We start from the raw sequence: 16,176 nt of genomic DNA on the forward strand, positions 1-16,176 counted from the left end.
GTTGTACAAAATTCAAAATTAGGAGTAGGGTCAGAAGAAGCTCAAGAAGCCACGAACAAACTATTAAAAAAACCGAGAACAGTATTCCCGTAAATGCAGCCGAATACAAAATATGAAAGATTTTTTTAATTTTTTATTAATTAATTAATTCGGATCCCTTTATAACTGTAAAAAAAAATTCCCTAAAAAAATCCAGAAATCTTCCAGAAGATGCATTAAATTAAGTCTTTCGCGAAAGTAATTAGGATATTTATAAATGCAATAAAAATATTTCTTAAATAAAATTTTGGAAAATTTCGTTTTTAAAAATTATGCAGAAAATCGCATTAAGTGCAACTTTTTCTTTTTTATAATTCGTATCTAGAGGACTTCCTCTATCCATCGATACCCATAATTTATACCAAAACATTGTAGTTTAGTTAATGCCAAGTTTTTGTTCAGGCAGACCCCACTGTACATTGTTGAACAAATTTTAAATTTTTAGGAAATCTCATGGGGATTTATTGACAATAGATAATGCCATTCAACGGAAAACTGTTTCAGTTTCGATGGACCTGCGATTTGAACTCGGCGAATTTCGGGAAAATCGCACATTTTTGCAACATTTTAGAGAATACGTATATTTTTTACTGTTGTACATTTTAAATAAAGTATTTCCGAGTATTATAGCCCAGATAATATAACATATGTACACGTTTCTTTAAAATCGGTGAGTGATTGATGTCAGTTAACTACTACACAATATAACAATATATTATAAAATTTTCGTATATAAAGTTTGTTAAGTCGAATTTTGTAAATTTTTTTTAGCATGTACCTTTTCCAAAAAAAAAAAAAAAAAATACAGTAATCTTTAATATTAAGCGTTAATTTAAGCATTAGTACAATTCCATTGTCCCTAGTCCCTTCTGCTGCTTTAAACATTGCTAAAAGCAGAGTTGGGGGTAGTGCAATAAATTGGCAGTTTTCACTAAATGTTAGTGATAGTGAAAAATTTTTTACTATCACTAATAGATATTTAGTGGTGAGTTGAAAAACGACAGAATCACAAAGAAATAGTTTTAGTGCTACAAGTAAGTTTTTCATTATAATTTATTTAGTGATCGTGAAAACCCATTTTACAGCTTAGTGCAATTTTTTCCACTAACAGGATAGTGGAAAATATAACCATTCACTAATATTCACTCAAATACATATCCATTATATTTAATTAATATGTACTGTATTCTAATCAAGGTCCTACTGTACCACTAAAAAATTAGTGATAGTGTAAAATTTCCCTCTACCAGTAACAATTAGTACAGTAGGACCTTGATTATCCGTGATTCGATTATAAGGCAACAACTAGTTTAGAACAGATATATAATGGCGAAGAACTCTATAAATATAACATTTTATAACATTTAATCAAAATGGAAAATGTTTTTGGCAATATACAGAGCTGTACAAAGCTATGCTGCTCAGGTGTGGGGGTTCTTCTTTTTTGATGATCTTGATAAACTACGAGTGTTTTTTATTAAGAAGATTTTGAAGATCCCCAACTTCAGACATACGTATATGCTGATGCATGAAACTGGAATGGAAAGCGGACACTTCTACACTTTAGACCTTCACCTACGTAGGAATCCGTTGTTACGGACGGCTTATAAATTAAAGTTTACAAGCAATTTTTATATTTTATATCTTTTCTCTGTGCACATTACGATTCCTTTACAATAAAGTTCAAAATTTATTACTAAATGGCAAAATTGGACTGAAAAAATCGATATTTTTTCCTTGTAAACTTCAGGAAGTGATGTTATTCCGGAAATAAAATTCCTTACTAACACTGATTTTAAGATTATTAGGAATTACGTCCAGAAAATTGAGTTTCTAAATATTTATAAATAATACATTCAGTGAATATTATTTTTGTATTTTAAGGTGCATTTCTTCGGATATGATGTAGTGTACATCAAACTAACCCATCAACTTAATCCACCAAACTAATATGAAAACAAGTACGAAAGTATAGGCGGGCGTGACCGACCATATGATAAAAAATATGGATCAAGCCCGATAAAGTTTTGTGAATATATTTATATTTATATAATATTTATTTGTGCTAAATTTCATCGCTATATTTGTGTTCATAAGTTAAGTGTGGACATTCAAGTAATTTTCCGAAGGGAACTTTGTATGGCAGCTAGGGGCAAATGATGCCGATCTTTATGAAATTTGGCAAGGTCATCAAGGCTTGTATAAAACTTAGTTGTGCCGCTTTTTATAGATATACAGTTATATTTAACATAATTATGAGCTCTTTTCGGGGGTTCTGTTCTATGGGGGCTAGGTGAAATAATAGACCGATTTTTATGCTTCGTCCTTGGGTTAAAAAAAGCATGTGTGCCAAATTTCATCCAATTATCTCGAAAATTGCGACCTGTATCTTGCGGACATTGTTTACATGGACAGCCTGCCAGCCGGCCAGACAAACGGACGGATATAGCTAAATCGACTCAGAAAACGATTCTAAGCCGATTGGTATACTTCAAGGTGGGTATAGGACATATATTTTTGTATGTTACAAACATCAGCACAAACCCAATATACCCTCCCCACTAAAGTGGTGTAGGGTATAAACACCGAGTCGATCACCTTTGTCAAGTGATCTGAATGAAATATACAAATTTTATCTTCAAAATGTCTTAAGAATACATTTTTGTGAATATTCATGATTTAGATATTTTAACCAGCTCTAACTTTTTTTTAAAAATATCACTTCGAATTTTAGTATTGTCATCAAATGCACTTAACACTGTCAAATTTCAACCTGTTTAGCCCACAGGAACTGGCTTTATTTGTTTGGAAATCGAAAATGTACTTATAAATAACACTTTCCTAAACAAAATGGTTTTGAATCACATAACTTTTGTTTTGTATTTTCAATACTTTGAAATATTGCAATAACATTTTCACTCTGATTTTTATATTCAACAACGTACTGTTTTTAATCACCTAGAGGTGGATATCAATATTCAAGATCCATTATTAAGTATTCTAAATCTGTATAGCATTTTAGAAGATTATTAATCGTTCCGTACACCTATAGAAACTCGAGATACGTTGATATCCCCCAAAATACTTATGAGAAAATTACTTGAAGAGTATCATGCTCGTCGTACATTAAATGAAAATAGCAAATAGTAAAGAAGCATAACAAAGACAAATATCAAATATCGGGTAAGAAATCTGTCAAGTACATGTGCTACACCTGTGGTAAAATTGGCCATAAAGCCAATGAGTGTCAAAACCAAACAAAAATATAGAGAAAACTTAAAAGAACCCTGAAAATGTAAAATCTGCTATTTAAATTCAGATGGTTCCTCGCACATGACATTAAACAAAGAAAAAAAGTAAGAAAGTATAGTCGGGCGTGGCCGACCATATGATACCCTACATTAGTTATGAATATTAAATGTGATTTATTTTTCATAATAAAGCATTTATCTTCAATATTACACTGTTCCTATACATTTAAGCAATTTATGTATGAAAAATTTTCTGAAAGAGGCTTTGTATGGGGCCAATATGGACTAAGGCCCCTACAATTTTGTGAATATATTTATATTTACATAATATTTTATTGTGTTGAATTTCATCCTGATATTTGTGTTTATAAGTTAATTTTGGACATTCAAGTAATTTTCTGAAGGGGGCTCTGTATGGGAGCTAGGGTCAAATGGGGCCCGATCTTTATGAAATTTGGCAGGGTCATTTAGACTTCGATAAAACTTACTTGCGATATACCTGTATATTTAACATAATTAGGAGCCCTTTTCGGGGGGTTCTGTTCTATGGGGGCTAGGTGAAATAATTAACCGTTTCAATAGGCCGCGCAAAGGGAATTGCGGAGAGGAAAAGACGCACGCTAGTAGAGATGGCTTGGTGTATGATAATCAAGTCAAAATTGTCTTCTGGATTTTAGGAACAGTTGATAAAAGAAAAACAAAGTTAGTAGCTCAAGATTTTACACAAATTTCTGGTATAGACTATTTAGAAACATATGCTCCAGCTTCAAGAATTTCATCTATTAGACTTGTAATAGCTCTAGCATCACAGTTAAATCTTTTAGTAGATCAAATAGATTTTGTCAGTGCGTACCTTAATGGTGAGTTGTATGAAGAAATCTTTAAGGAAATACTTAAATATTTGAAAAAGTTGAATCTGAAAATTACAATATGTTTGCTTAAAAAGACACTGTACATACTTGGATTAAATACCTAGTAATTATTAATTGTTCTTATTTATATAGATGATTTAACCATAGCTAAAATTATGAGAACGAATTAAGAAATTTAAAAAGCAAGTTATCAAAAACTTTTGAGATAAAAGATTTGGGTAAATTAAATTACTGTCTTGGAATAGAGTTCAACATGAAAGAAAATGGTGATATATCTATGTTTCAATCAAAATTTACTCACATTTTATAGGTTTGAAAGAAATTATAACTTTGGTGTATTTTGTTTTTATGTCTTTATTTCTTCAATATTTATAATAGTTACCAAAATTAACTTTCAAGTTAATTATCAGAATGACCTGCAAACCTTGGTGTCCCCCGGAAATAGCGAAGACTAGGATAAAACGTCGCAAACTTTTCAATGATGCCAAAAGATCTGGTAAATGGTATACATATAAAGTGTCATTGAATAAATTTAAGAATCATGTTAGAAATGCTAAATGCTGCTCAAGGAGAAGTTTCTGTAGTAACATCGAAAACTCCTCAGAGTCAAGTCGTGCAAAATCCTATCTAAATCACAAATCGTTCAAGGCGATATCCAAAAGCATGACGGTGAGTAGGCCACGAGTGGATAAGAATCCTTACAATAATTAAAGAACACTCATTTTCCAGGTAACTTACCATTGGATAACACAATGGAAAGACCACAAACATATAGTCAAACCCATTTAATCATCATAGACGAGGGAATGATAGACTGCCTTACACATTTGTAAGACTCATAGAAAAATTCCTAGAATTCGGAGAATACACGTTAGTGGCCTTTCTGAACATGTAAAATCCGATATCATACCAGCTCTAAAAGAGCTTGGTATTGATAGATCATTGATTAGGTTTATAAAGTCCTTCTTCAATATAGGATTATTCATTCTAACATGGGAACGGCATGTATCCAAAGAATGACAATTTGGGGTACACCTCAAGGTGGAGTACTATCACCACTTTTATGGAATGTAGCCATAAACAGCCTATTTAGGAAATTGGACACGATATCACAAAGACTCGAAATAGCACTCAATTCCCTAAGTCAATGGAGCGTTGACAGCGGCTTGAGTGTAAACCCTAGTAAAACCGAACTGGTACTCTATACCAGAAAATACAAGATCTATCACCAACCAATGCCATAGGCAATAGATGGGGACTAAACCCCAAATAGGTAAACTGGATCCATGAAGCGGTTATTAAACCTTTTCTCTTTTACGGGGGGGTTGTCTGGTGGAAAGCACTTGACAAAAACTCCACCTGTATATATCTTGACAAGGTTCTAAGAATGATAGCAATCCTCATAACAGGAGCGCTGAGAATAACATCCACCTAATATCTATTCGCATTTCCAAATTGGATCCCTACTGATCTGGAAGCCAGGAAACTGGCACTTAGCACTGCCCTCAGACTCAATGCTATAGATGCATGAATATATAGGTCATACGGCCATGCAAGTATTATAGAAGAGACACCCTTTTCTTTCAGTTAATATTGACTATTGCACACCCAAACCTTTCCTCCACAGAGTTTTCGACTACATTATATCCGAAAACTCTGCATCAGATGAAAATAGTTCCCCAAGAATCCTCTCATTATATACGGACGGTTCTAAGAAAGGAAAACAAGTGGAAGGTGGCATTTTCATCCCTGAATTTGGGACTACATTTTAGGATACAGAATAGTTGTAATCCACTACAGGCCGAACTATCAGCCATAAAAATATAAGAATATCAGACAGATATTCAACCGATAGCTAAGCTGCTATCAAATCTCTAATTAGTATATATACTACATCCAAACTAGCCCAGGAATGCAGGGCATCCATAAACAGGATGGTAGGACATTAATAAATCGTGTTCAAAAGGATATTGATTGGCAACTTTACTACTTTACTTTAGTCTAAGACTGGATAATATTAGTGCCTTTATCAGCACAGTAATTGCTTTTTGAGGCCACCAAGCCATACTTATCCAAGGCACTTATTAGTCTACAGGGACTAATAAACTCTAAAACGATCCCTTTTCTTTCTTTTCTATCTCTATTATCTTTATATGTATCACAAAGGGAACAAAAGGAAAGGAAAGGCGTCTTTGCAGCTTGAATACCTAACCTAATGTACTGCATTAAAACAAATTGTACTCTTCCGACCAAAATTATCAACAAAAACGTTTAAATGTTAAAGATAAAAAGTCCAATTTATCCATTTTTATATACGCCATTGTCAACTATCATAACAAATGATAGATTTACTAGATTTATTATTTACTACAAATAAATAGCGTTGAGAGAAGCAAACTTTTTGATTTCAATAGTTTATTCGTTCTCCTGTAAAATTTTAAAAATGATAGATAGTGCCGTTTGCGTTTTAGGTGATAATGCCACACTTAAATATCGTCATCTGAAATGCAAAAGGGATTAAAACACTTTCAAAAAATTTACAGGACAGCCTAAAACTAAATTTAAAAATTGTTGCTATAGAAACGTGATTTATTATATTGACTTTTAGATCTTTAGATCAATAAAAACACAGTTTTCCGCAATTTGTATTTTGATGCAGTGGACCATTTACAATCCAAAATTTTAATTTAAATTTTCATGTTGTTACTGTTTGCACTTCACCTATTCTGTATAATTAATAGGCAAAGCTATTTTTTGTGACCCCTCTTACTCTTACAGTATACATCCGATTTTGACTAAAAGTGCACAAGATGTGCACAAGATATATATTAGTAAAATCGGATAAGAATTTTAGGAGCTATAAGCATTTAAAGTTGTTACTAATACATAGAAACAAAAGTCACGTGGGTTTCAACTAGAAAACAAACAAAGCAAGAAACAAAACAAAAAAGTAAACAACACAGTAAGCCAGTGATGCCGCATATAATCTTAACAAATATAAAAATTTTTATCTGTACTCATTTTACATACATATGTATATATATTTTTTATAATCTGAATTTTTAATTTAATTTTGATTATGGAGGCAGATCTCCCTTTGTGTACTCTTGTTAATTATTAATATATGTAATTTCAAATTCTATTTATAAATTTATGGCTTTTTATAGAAAGTTAAATTTATTCAATCAGGCTAAAATTCAAGAAATTTTAAGAAAAGTGTTTGTCAATGCAAAAAAGTTTGTTCTTTTTTAAGTTTTATTGAAAATTATAGAAAAATTGAGTTGATTTTTGTTCTTCATATATAAATAAGAAGGACTTGCCGAAAAATAAAAATGGTTTTTAATGTACAGTAGCGAGCACAAAAATTGCAACGCGGGGTCATATGATCTTTGATTTTGTCTGATTCGAAACAACGGTAATCAATCTATATAAGTTTTCCATAGACAACCACTATCTGTTCCTTTTCCATGTTTTTTTTTTAAGTGAAATCTTGATTCATATCGATTTGCACCAAAAATTTCACTCAAAACCAACTTCAAGCATGGATTCTTATCCTCTAGAGCTTTAGTTCTTTTTTTTTTTTGATTAGATAATAACTGCTACTACTATAATGCTGGTATTGTATAATTTCTTACAAAAACTGTCATTCAAAATGAAAATATATATTAAATTTAAAAGTCAACTCGTATTTTCATAATACATTTTGCTGGAACTTCAGACTAATGGATATGATCCACACAAAGTGTGATCCTTTTGCTCTATTTATTTATTTCATATTGTGAGGATTCAAAGTCATGCATTCGTTTTGGCTCACACAATACTAAAATATTTTAATATTAAATGATTTATTATATATAATTTGTATAAATTTATGTAGTGTTCGTTAATTCAAATTGAATTGTAACGCCATCTATGTGTCAATGCGTGTTATACTTTTAAACTACAACTCTATTAACAGAGCACAGTGGGGCAGAATCGAAATTTTTTGGAAATAAATCTGGCATTTTTAAACGGCTGATTAAGTTGTGATTAAGTTTAAGTTTTGAAGATGAACCCCGCAGATGCCCCAGGGACAAAGTGGGGTACCTACGACATGTAAAATTTTTAAACTCGTGCCATTTTTTTTGTTTTTCATTCAAGTACAAAGATTTTTATATTTTCTGTTTAAATCATTTTAAATCTTATATTTACCTATTTTCTATTTGTTTGCTTATCCTTATAATTGAAAGATTATGCTTAAATTTTCAGAAATTTATAACTATTTTTACGTCAATTTTTTCGACAGATCATTTCGTTCTGTTTCGTTTATGATCATGTAGGTAAAAATATAATGTAATGATAATTTCGTTTCATTCACTAATAAGAAATATCAATGACTGAATTACAGGTTATAGTAATATAGTCCTAAATGTTATAGGTAGACAATTCGTAATTTTTTACTTTGGAATACCTGTATCGAAAATGACAAGAATTGGTATATAAGTAAACTTCTCAGATTTTATGTACCATATTTAATAAATCTGCAATGAAGATTACATTAAAGTACGAAGAGTTGTGTTCCGTTTTATGGAGTGTATCTTCAAAAGGGCCAGAAAGAATTGAATATATTTCAAATTATATAAAAACTACATATAGTAGAAAAGTAGACAAAACAGGCATATCAAAAATTGAAAACTTTTTGATGTAAAAAGTCTATGGATGGAAATCAAAACAAATTTCGATTAAAATTTTGTAGTTGGATGGAAACTACTACGGAAATCTCAACTTACAACACATCAACAGGAGCGCCTTGTAAGTCATACGAAGACTTATGTTCAAGGTCAAAAAAAGAGGGTCACACAAAAACTTTTTTCAATATCAAATGAGGAAATTGCTGATACATTTAACGAAATGCTGAAAAAGGAAAACCAACTTATGGATGCCGTACGTATTGCAACTATTCTTCCTAATGTATCACCAAAACGGCTTAAGCGAATTGTGGAAAGTATACCAACATCAGAATCAAATTTTACTGAAGAGGAAGCAATAGCGCTTATGTTGGAACTGGGTCTGAGTACAAATAAGTACCAAATATTAAGGAAAGCTGTGCATGAAAAAGGACACAATATATTACCATCATACAAGGGGATCCAGGAAAAAAACTATACTACCATCTGTTAAAGATGCAAAAGCTTGTATTGATATCTCATCTTTGCTCAAAAACACAGCATCTAGAATTGTGTCAGACTTTTCAGAAGATCAACTAAGGAAAACTCATAACTGTTATGCTGTCTTAATGTGTAAGTGGGGATGTGACGGTTTATCAGCACTTCCAGAATACATACAAGCTTGTGGAAGTCGGACATTAGCAGACTACAAAAGTGTATTTATGTCATCATTAGTGCCATTACGAAACCGTTCATATTCCCTTAATCCATCATCGTCAAGCATCGGAAATTCATTTGAAGATATATGGATCAATACAACTCCGGGTTCAAAAAATTTTTGTAGACCCATTGGATTTGAATATATAAAGGAGTCAAAGAAAACAATAAAAAATTTAGTGGAATATTTAAGTGATGAAATAAATGCACTGGAGCTCATTTGCATTAAAATAAAGGAATTCTCTATTAACATATCATATCAGCTAAGCTGTCTTAATGTGTAAGTGGGGATGTGACGGTTTATCAGCACTTCCAGAATACAAACAAGCTTGTGGAAGTCGGACATTAGCAGACTAGAAAAGTGTATTTATGTCATCATTAGTGCCATTACGAATTCGTTCATATTCCCTTAATCCATCATCGTCAAGCATCGGAAATTCATTTGAAGATATATGGATCAATACAACTCCGGGTTCAAAAAATTTTTGTAGACCCATTGGATTTGAATATATAAAGGAGTCAAAGAAAACAATAAAAAATTTAGTGGAATATTTAAGAGATGAAATAAATGCACTGGAGCTCATTTGCATTAAAATAAAGGAATTCTCTATTAACGTATCATATCAGCTAAGCTTAACAATGATTGATGGAAAGGTAAGCAATGCCATAACAGAAACTTCTTCCTTCTGGAGATGCTCAATATGTAATGAGAAAAGGTCGCAATTCTCAAATATAAACAAAAGCAGAAGTATTAATGAAGAAGCCCTGTCTTTCCGAATTTCAACACTTTTTTTTGGATTATTTTTACACATAGCGTACGACCTCAAATATAGAAGTGTGCTTACTAAATCAACAAAAAATAATGAAGAATTGAAAGAACTGAGAGCTGCGGAAAAAAGCAGAATCCAAGAAGAATTTAAAGTTCAGATGGGATTAAACATCGACAAACCACTTCCAAGTTGCGGTAGTACAAATGACGGTAATACGGCGAGAATGTTTTTTCGTGATTTTGAAATTACTTCAAAAATAACTGGAAACGACAAGGAGTTGCTTCGAAGAGTTAACACTATTTTAATGGCATTGAATAGTAAACATAAAATTAATGGAAATCGATTTGGGGAAGATACATCAGAAATTTCTAAATTACTTGTATCTCTGTATCCATGGAGGGAACTAACACCAACAGTACACAAAGTATTGTGTCATGGTCAAATAATAATTGAATCAAATATTCTTCCATTTGGAGAGTTAAGAGAAGAAGCCCAGGAAGCGAGGAATCGAGATTTTAAGTATGTTAAACTTTTCAGCTCAAGAAAATGCTCCAGGCAATCACAGAATGAAGATATTTTTAATAGTTTACTTTTATCTTCTGATCCTGTTCTTTCAACTATGCGAAAAAGATGGATTTGTTATGAAACTCTATCGTCTCAAAACGAGGAAGATTTAAAGGACTTATATTACTCTCAGGATATGTATACCGATATGACAGATTATTTTATAGAAAATAAGTAGTGTTAGGAATTAACTTTATAAGTAGGTTGTAAGAACTAATTGTATTATGTTTAAGATGAAGGGTTCAAATAAAAAAGCAAATATACTAACTGATGATATTGTATTAAATTGTGTTTTATATTTCGGTGAGCGGGAAAGGTGGTTTGTGTGGGGTGATTTAGGTGTTGGCTCATAATAAAATTATAATTTTTTATTGTATATACAATATTATAGTCTTTTAACTAAATAATTTTTAAAAATTGTCCAAATATTTTATTCAACACCAAATGTATGTTCTGTCATACTTAATACTATAATATGAAAAAGATGAAATTAAAGGACACAGGTTTAAATGAACATATTTTTGAATGTAATTGAGATATTGGCTTGAAATTTTTTGTAAAGGGTCGAGAATTTCCATATCTAACTAAAAAATGATATTGAGGGATAAATATGAACTAAATTCTTGTAGCTGTATAAATCATAGTTTTAGAAATTAAACAAATATGTAATATATGGCAAAATCTTTATTTATGAACAAAACTCAATGAAGTTTTCAACGCTTGTTAAATTTGTCATTTCAAATAAGAAAATACAATTCCCAAAAATAGGAATAAAAATCCCAAAAATGGAATTTTTTCATTTTTGCCCATAGGGTCCACATTTCTTTCAGGGGTGGGAAAATACTTTTGTAGTAAATATAAATTATATTAGGTTTCTAAAACTGCTTTCAGTTTTCTGATCCCAGCTTTGGGATTTTAGAACATGTCGTCCAAAGTTGAAGTTTTGATAAAAAATAGGTCATATTCGGAAGGACACAGTGGCAACATTATCAAAATATAGGACAAGTTTCTTACGCCAAAGCGTTCTGCGTAAAGATACCTTTTAGAGAACTATAAAATTGTTATATGTTCTTAAAGAAAATTTTATTTTATTAATAAAAAGTAAAGACACATTTTTGGCAAAAAACGGCAAAAATCTAAAAATTTTTGAATTTTTAAATTAAAAAACTATATTTTTGGATCTGTAAATGATATTGATCTGAAATTTTTTGCATATTATTGCAAATTTTGTTATCTAACTAACAAGTCCATTTGGTTCAAAATTACGTCCGGTATTCAAAAAAAGGCGGACCAAGGTATGGTAAATTTTGTATCACTAAATTTTTAAATGCCTATAACTCGGATATTATAAAAGATAAGTAGTATGTAAAAGCATGTTTTTTCAAGATCTTGTCGAGCGCTTTCAGTATAAAAATCTTTGTATTTGGATGAAAACCAAAAAATGGCACGATTTTAAAAATTTGACATGTCGTAGGTACCCTACTTTGAGCCGCCACAGCGCCCTGGGGCATTTGCGGGGTTCATCTTCAAAACTTAAACTCGAATACTCCTTGGCTACGCTCACGCCAAATTTTATTCCGATCGTACCAGCCGTTTAGAAATGCAAGATTTATTTCCAAAAAAATTCGATTCTGCCCCACTGTGCAGAGTTGTATTAAAATGTAGTATATGTCAACGATAGATAATACTAATTATTATTGTACTTTTTTGTATCTACACTACATATTTAGTAGTTTTTAGAATTATTAACTTTTTAAAATGTTTCTTTCAACATAATTTGCAAATTATAATAATTAACCAAAATGTAATGTAATTTTGTTTAATCTTTACCTTTAATATGTATATATTTAATAATATTTTATTTAAGCTCAAATTTGTGTTTTTATATACATATATTTTAATATTTAAAATAAATATGTGCAAAATAGGCCGAAAAATATTTGCTACTTTTAAACTAAAAAATATTAGTTTTGTGTTACATTAATATTATTACTAATTTTCAGTTTTCTACATAATAAAACAATAAGAAGGTAGAATCAGTAGAAAAGTATGTTCTCAAATTTACATGCCTTGAATTGCCATAAAAAAGAGAATTAAAAAATATAAGGAAAAACATCAAAAAAAATTATTGAAAATTTTTTTGTGACGATAATAAAATTGAATAATTTGAATCAAAGAGTTTGTAAAAACAAAAAAAGTTGAAAAACAGGATACAGACGTGTGAAATTTTGTTTACGTGAGCCGTTCAAGAATCATTTTATGGTATTTTTTGTGGTTTTCATATGAAGATTTTGAAGTTTTTCTCTTAATGTTTGACATGACAAGGCAGAGAATTGACAACTCTCCATACATGCATTTTTGTGGAGATAAGAGTACAATGATTTCTCATTTCTTGTTTTTTCGCTCTTTCACTTATACAAGTGCAAAATGTAGTTGTATATGTCTGCCGATCCTGGGTTTAAACAATATGGAAAGAGTTTGTTTGACCTGTCCTATGTAAAATTGTAACGGCATCGTTTGTTTGACCTGCCTTTATTAAAATTATGCTATTTCTTTTTGTGTGCGCGTGTAAAATGTATAATTAAAATTTTCTTTAAATAAAATCCTTATAAAGAAATATAAAAAAAATACATCAGTGTTATTTTATTTTCTGATAACGACCTTGGACAACGCTGAGCTACCATTGCGTAGAGGAGAAATTCCGTCGTTACAATATATACTTTATAAATTTATTTTTTTATTTATTTATTTTTTATAAGTATATCTTAAATATTTTTTCACAACATAGTTCAGTAAATAATCTTTTCGGTATGTATTTTCGTTATATGTTTCTTAAGGATGTTTTTCCAGCTTGGCAGTAACTTAAAGTAGCCTTGGGGCTAATTTTTAAGTCATATTTCACTTTTCCTTATCATATTCATATCAAATTTCTCTATTATAATGCCCACATAGGCAATAAAAAATTTTATCATTTATAAGTTTTTACAATTTTTTGTATCAATATTTGTGTTTAGCAAAAAAAGGTGCTGCTACAAAATTTATGTTTTCGGCTTTTTTTAGGCGTTTTTAACGATTTGTTGAAATGTTTGGAGCAAAAAACAAACAAAAAATTATATTTTTGAAAACTGAGGTTGTTGTCTTCTGGTAGAGTTTTTACCAGGAGCCGCGATATTTTTAAAAAAAAGATTTAGTCTGAGGTTAGTATGAATGTAGAGCATGTGACATGTGAAAGTCTGGAGCACTTTCATTGTCAGGCATTCGGAAATAACATTCCTCACGAACACTGATAGAGAAATTCTTAAGAATTACGTACATGAAACTGAGTTTCTGAACATTGACAGATAATACATTTGGAAACAATTTAGTTTTCTTCTTCCATTAAAAGGAGAGCACAACAGACCCTCACAAACTATAAATCATCCTATCAACCTAACATAGTCAATAAAAACCATGTTGCGTGTATCCCAGAATATACATGTATATGTCCAATTCACGATTGTGAATTGGACAATATTATTTTGACAAATGTTGAATTAATTCTCATGAAGTTTCATCGCTTCAATCAAGAAATGAAGGTAAAACAGAAAAAGCCGAGTCGATCAGCATTGTCAATTTCAGTCCAAACGAGATAAGTAATTTCAGCCTTTTTGGCCCACAGTTTAACAAGTTTAAATTTATTTCGAACTTGAGTACGAATTTTAAATATATTGTAGTATTGAATAGTGGTACAGTTTATCATCAAGTCTATAGTATAGTGTACAGTAAAGTCTGGAGTCCAGTGTACTGGTCTATAAAATAGTCTATAGCACCATCCGAGAAAAGGAGAAACAATTCGTTAGACAAGAAAAGGGTGATATAAGTCTGATGCTATAATTTTAAGAGAAAAAATCTGCGTTTTTAGTTTTTCATTTCGTGATCCTGTGTCCTTTAAAAAGGACTTCAAAGTTTTAAAAAGTGCATTTTTAAAAAAAATATTTTAAAATACTTTCAATATTCAAACAATGTCAAATTTAATGTTAAGCTAACAAGAAGAGTTGCGAAATATTATGTATTGTTTTTATTTTATACTGTTAGGATGAAAATCTGTCAAAAAATCTTTAAAATTTCATATCCTTAAAAATCTATTAAAATGTTCAATATTATTTTTTTTTAATAATTTTGAAAGATTTTTTTATACATTTCTTGATCCTGACAGATTAAACTAAAAATAACACAAAATATTTATCAACTCTTTTTGATCAGTAGAAGTATTTTAAAATTTTAACAATAATATTGTTGTCCGATACCCTCCATTTTCAATACCAAGCAACCTACATCAACAAAAAAAATATTTGTAAAAAATTTCAGCCTCCTAGCTGTTTTTGTTCGGAACTTTTTCGATGGTGGTTTGACGTATGGGTCAAACCAATAATATACTGACGATATGTTATCGAAATAAAGGTAAATTTTGATATTTCTTATTTTTTATAAGTGGATGTACATAAGGATAAATTTAAAGCTTACCTGTAGTTTCTATTGCTAGCAGCGTAAATAATAGGATTTATTACACTCGATGCCCATGCCATTACAGATGCAACAATGTGTAACCACGGATAGGAGGTATTTCGTTCATCATCAACCACATTTGCTAGCATAAGTGGTAAAAAACAAACGAGAAAACAAACAAATATCATTACCATCATTAGCGTCAATCTGTTATCTTCTCTGCTTTTTCTTGCGTTAAAAATATTCTCTTTGGTGGATACAACATATTGTCGATGATTTGTCATTTTTTTCTTCTGTTTCAGCACTTTAACATAAATACATGTATATGAAATAATAATTACCAAACAAGGCAACAAAAATCCGATTAAAAAAAGCGTTTTTTTAATAGACTTGCCATTTTTTTTTAAAATCGTGCAAGAAAATGTGACTTCGTCCAAACCCATTTCTCCCCAAATTCCTAAAACAGCAGGTAACTAAATAAAATGTATAAGTAATATAAAATTATTATACAATAACTACTGCAGTGACAGTATTATTTGTTTCCCTTTTTATTTTTAATGCAATGTTTTTATATAACAAAATTTACAAAAAACAAGTGAGAGTGCTATGTTCGACTGTGACGAATCTTATTTACTAGGGTATTCAATATTCGGGTTTTTGTCTTATTCGGTTTATTCGACAAATAATTATTTGAGGTTTTACGTTAGCCGGTTAATAATCGGATAATTAAAAATTATTCGGTTATTCGAATAAAAGGAAACTATGTTATTATTGCTTTTAACAATAATTTTCTTCATATACACCCTGTAACAATTTTGAAAAAAGCATTCAC

General features: G+C 30.5%; 1 protein-coding gene across 1 annotated transcript in view; it reads right to left on the reverse strand.

Moving 5' to 3' along the window:
• The window catches only part of LOC124418669 (protein trapped in endoderm-1), a 39,450-nt gene extending 23,628 nt beyond the window's left edge, over positions 1-15,822 (reverse strand). Inside the window, exons 1-2 of the mRNA XM_046945570.1 lie at positions 15,739-15,822; positions 15,363-15,648 (exon numbers count right to left, since the gene is read on the reverse strand). Of these exons, the coding sequence (XP_046801526.1) occupies positions 15,363-15,648; positions 15,739-15,787 (335 nt within the window). The 5' untranslated portion in view covers positions 15,788-15,822. The remainder of the gene's footprint in view (positions 1-15,362; positions 15,649-15,738) is intronic.
• Between the last annotated feature and the right edge of the window lie 354 nt (positions 15,823-16,176).

Source organism: Lucilia cuprina, chromosome 3, assembly GCF_022045245.1.
Source record: "Lucilia cuprina isolate Lc7/37 chromosome 3, ASM2204524v1, whole genome shotgun sequence".
NCBI lineage: Eukaryota > Metazoa > Arthropoda > Insecta > Diptera > Calliphoridae > Lucilia > Lucilia cuprina.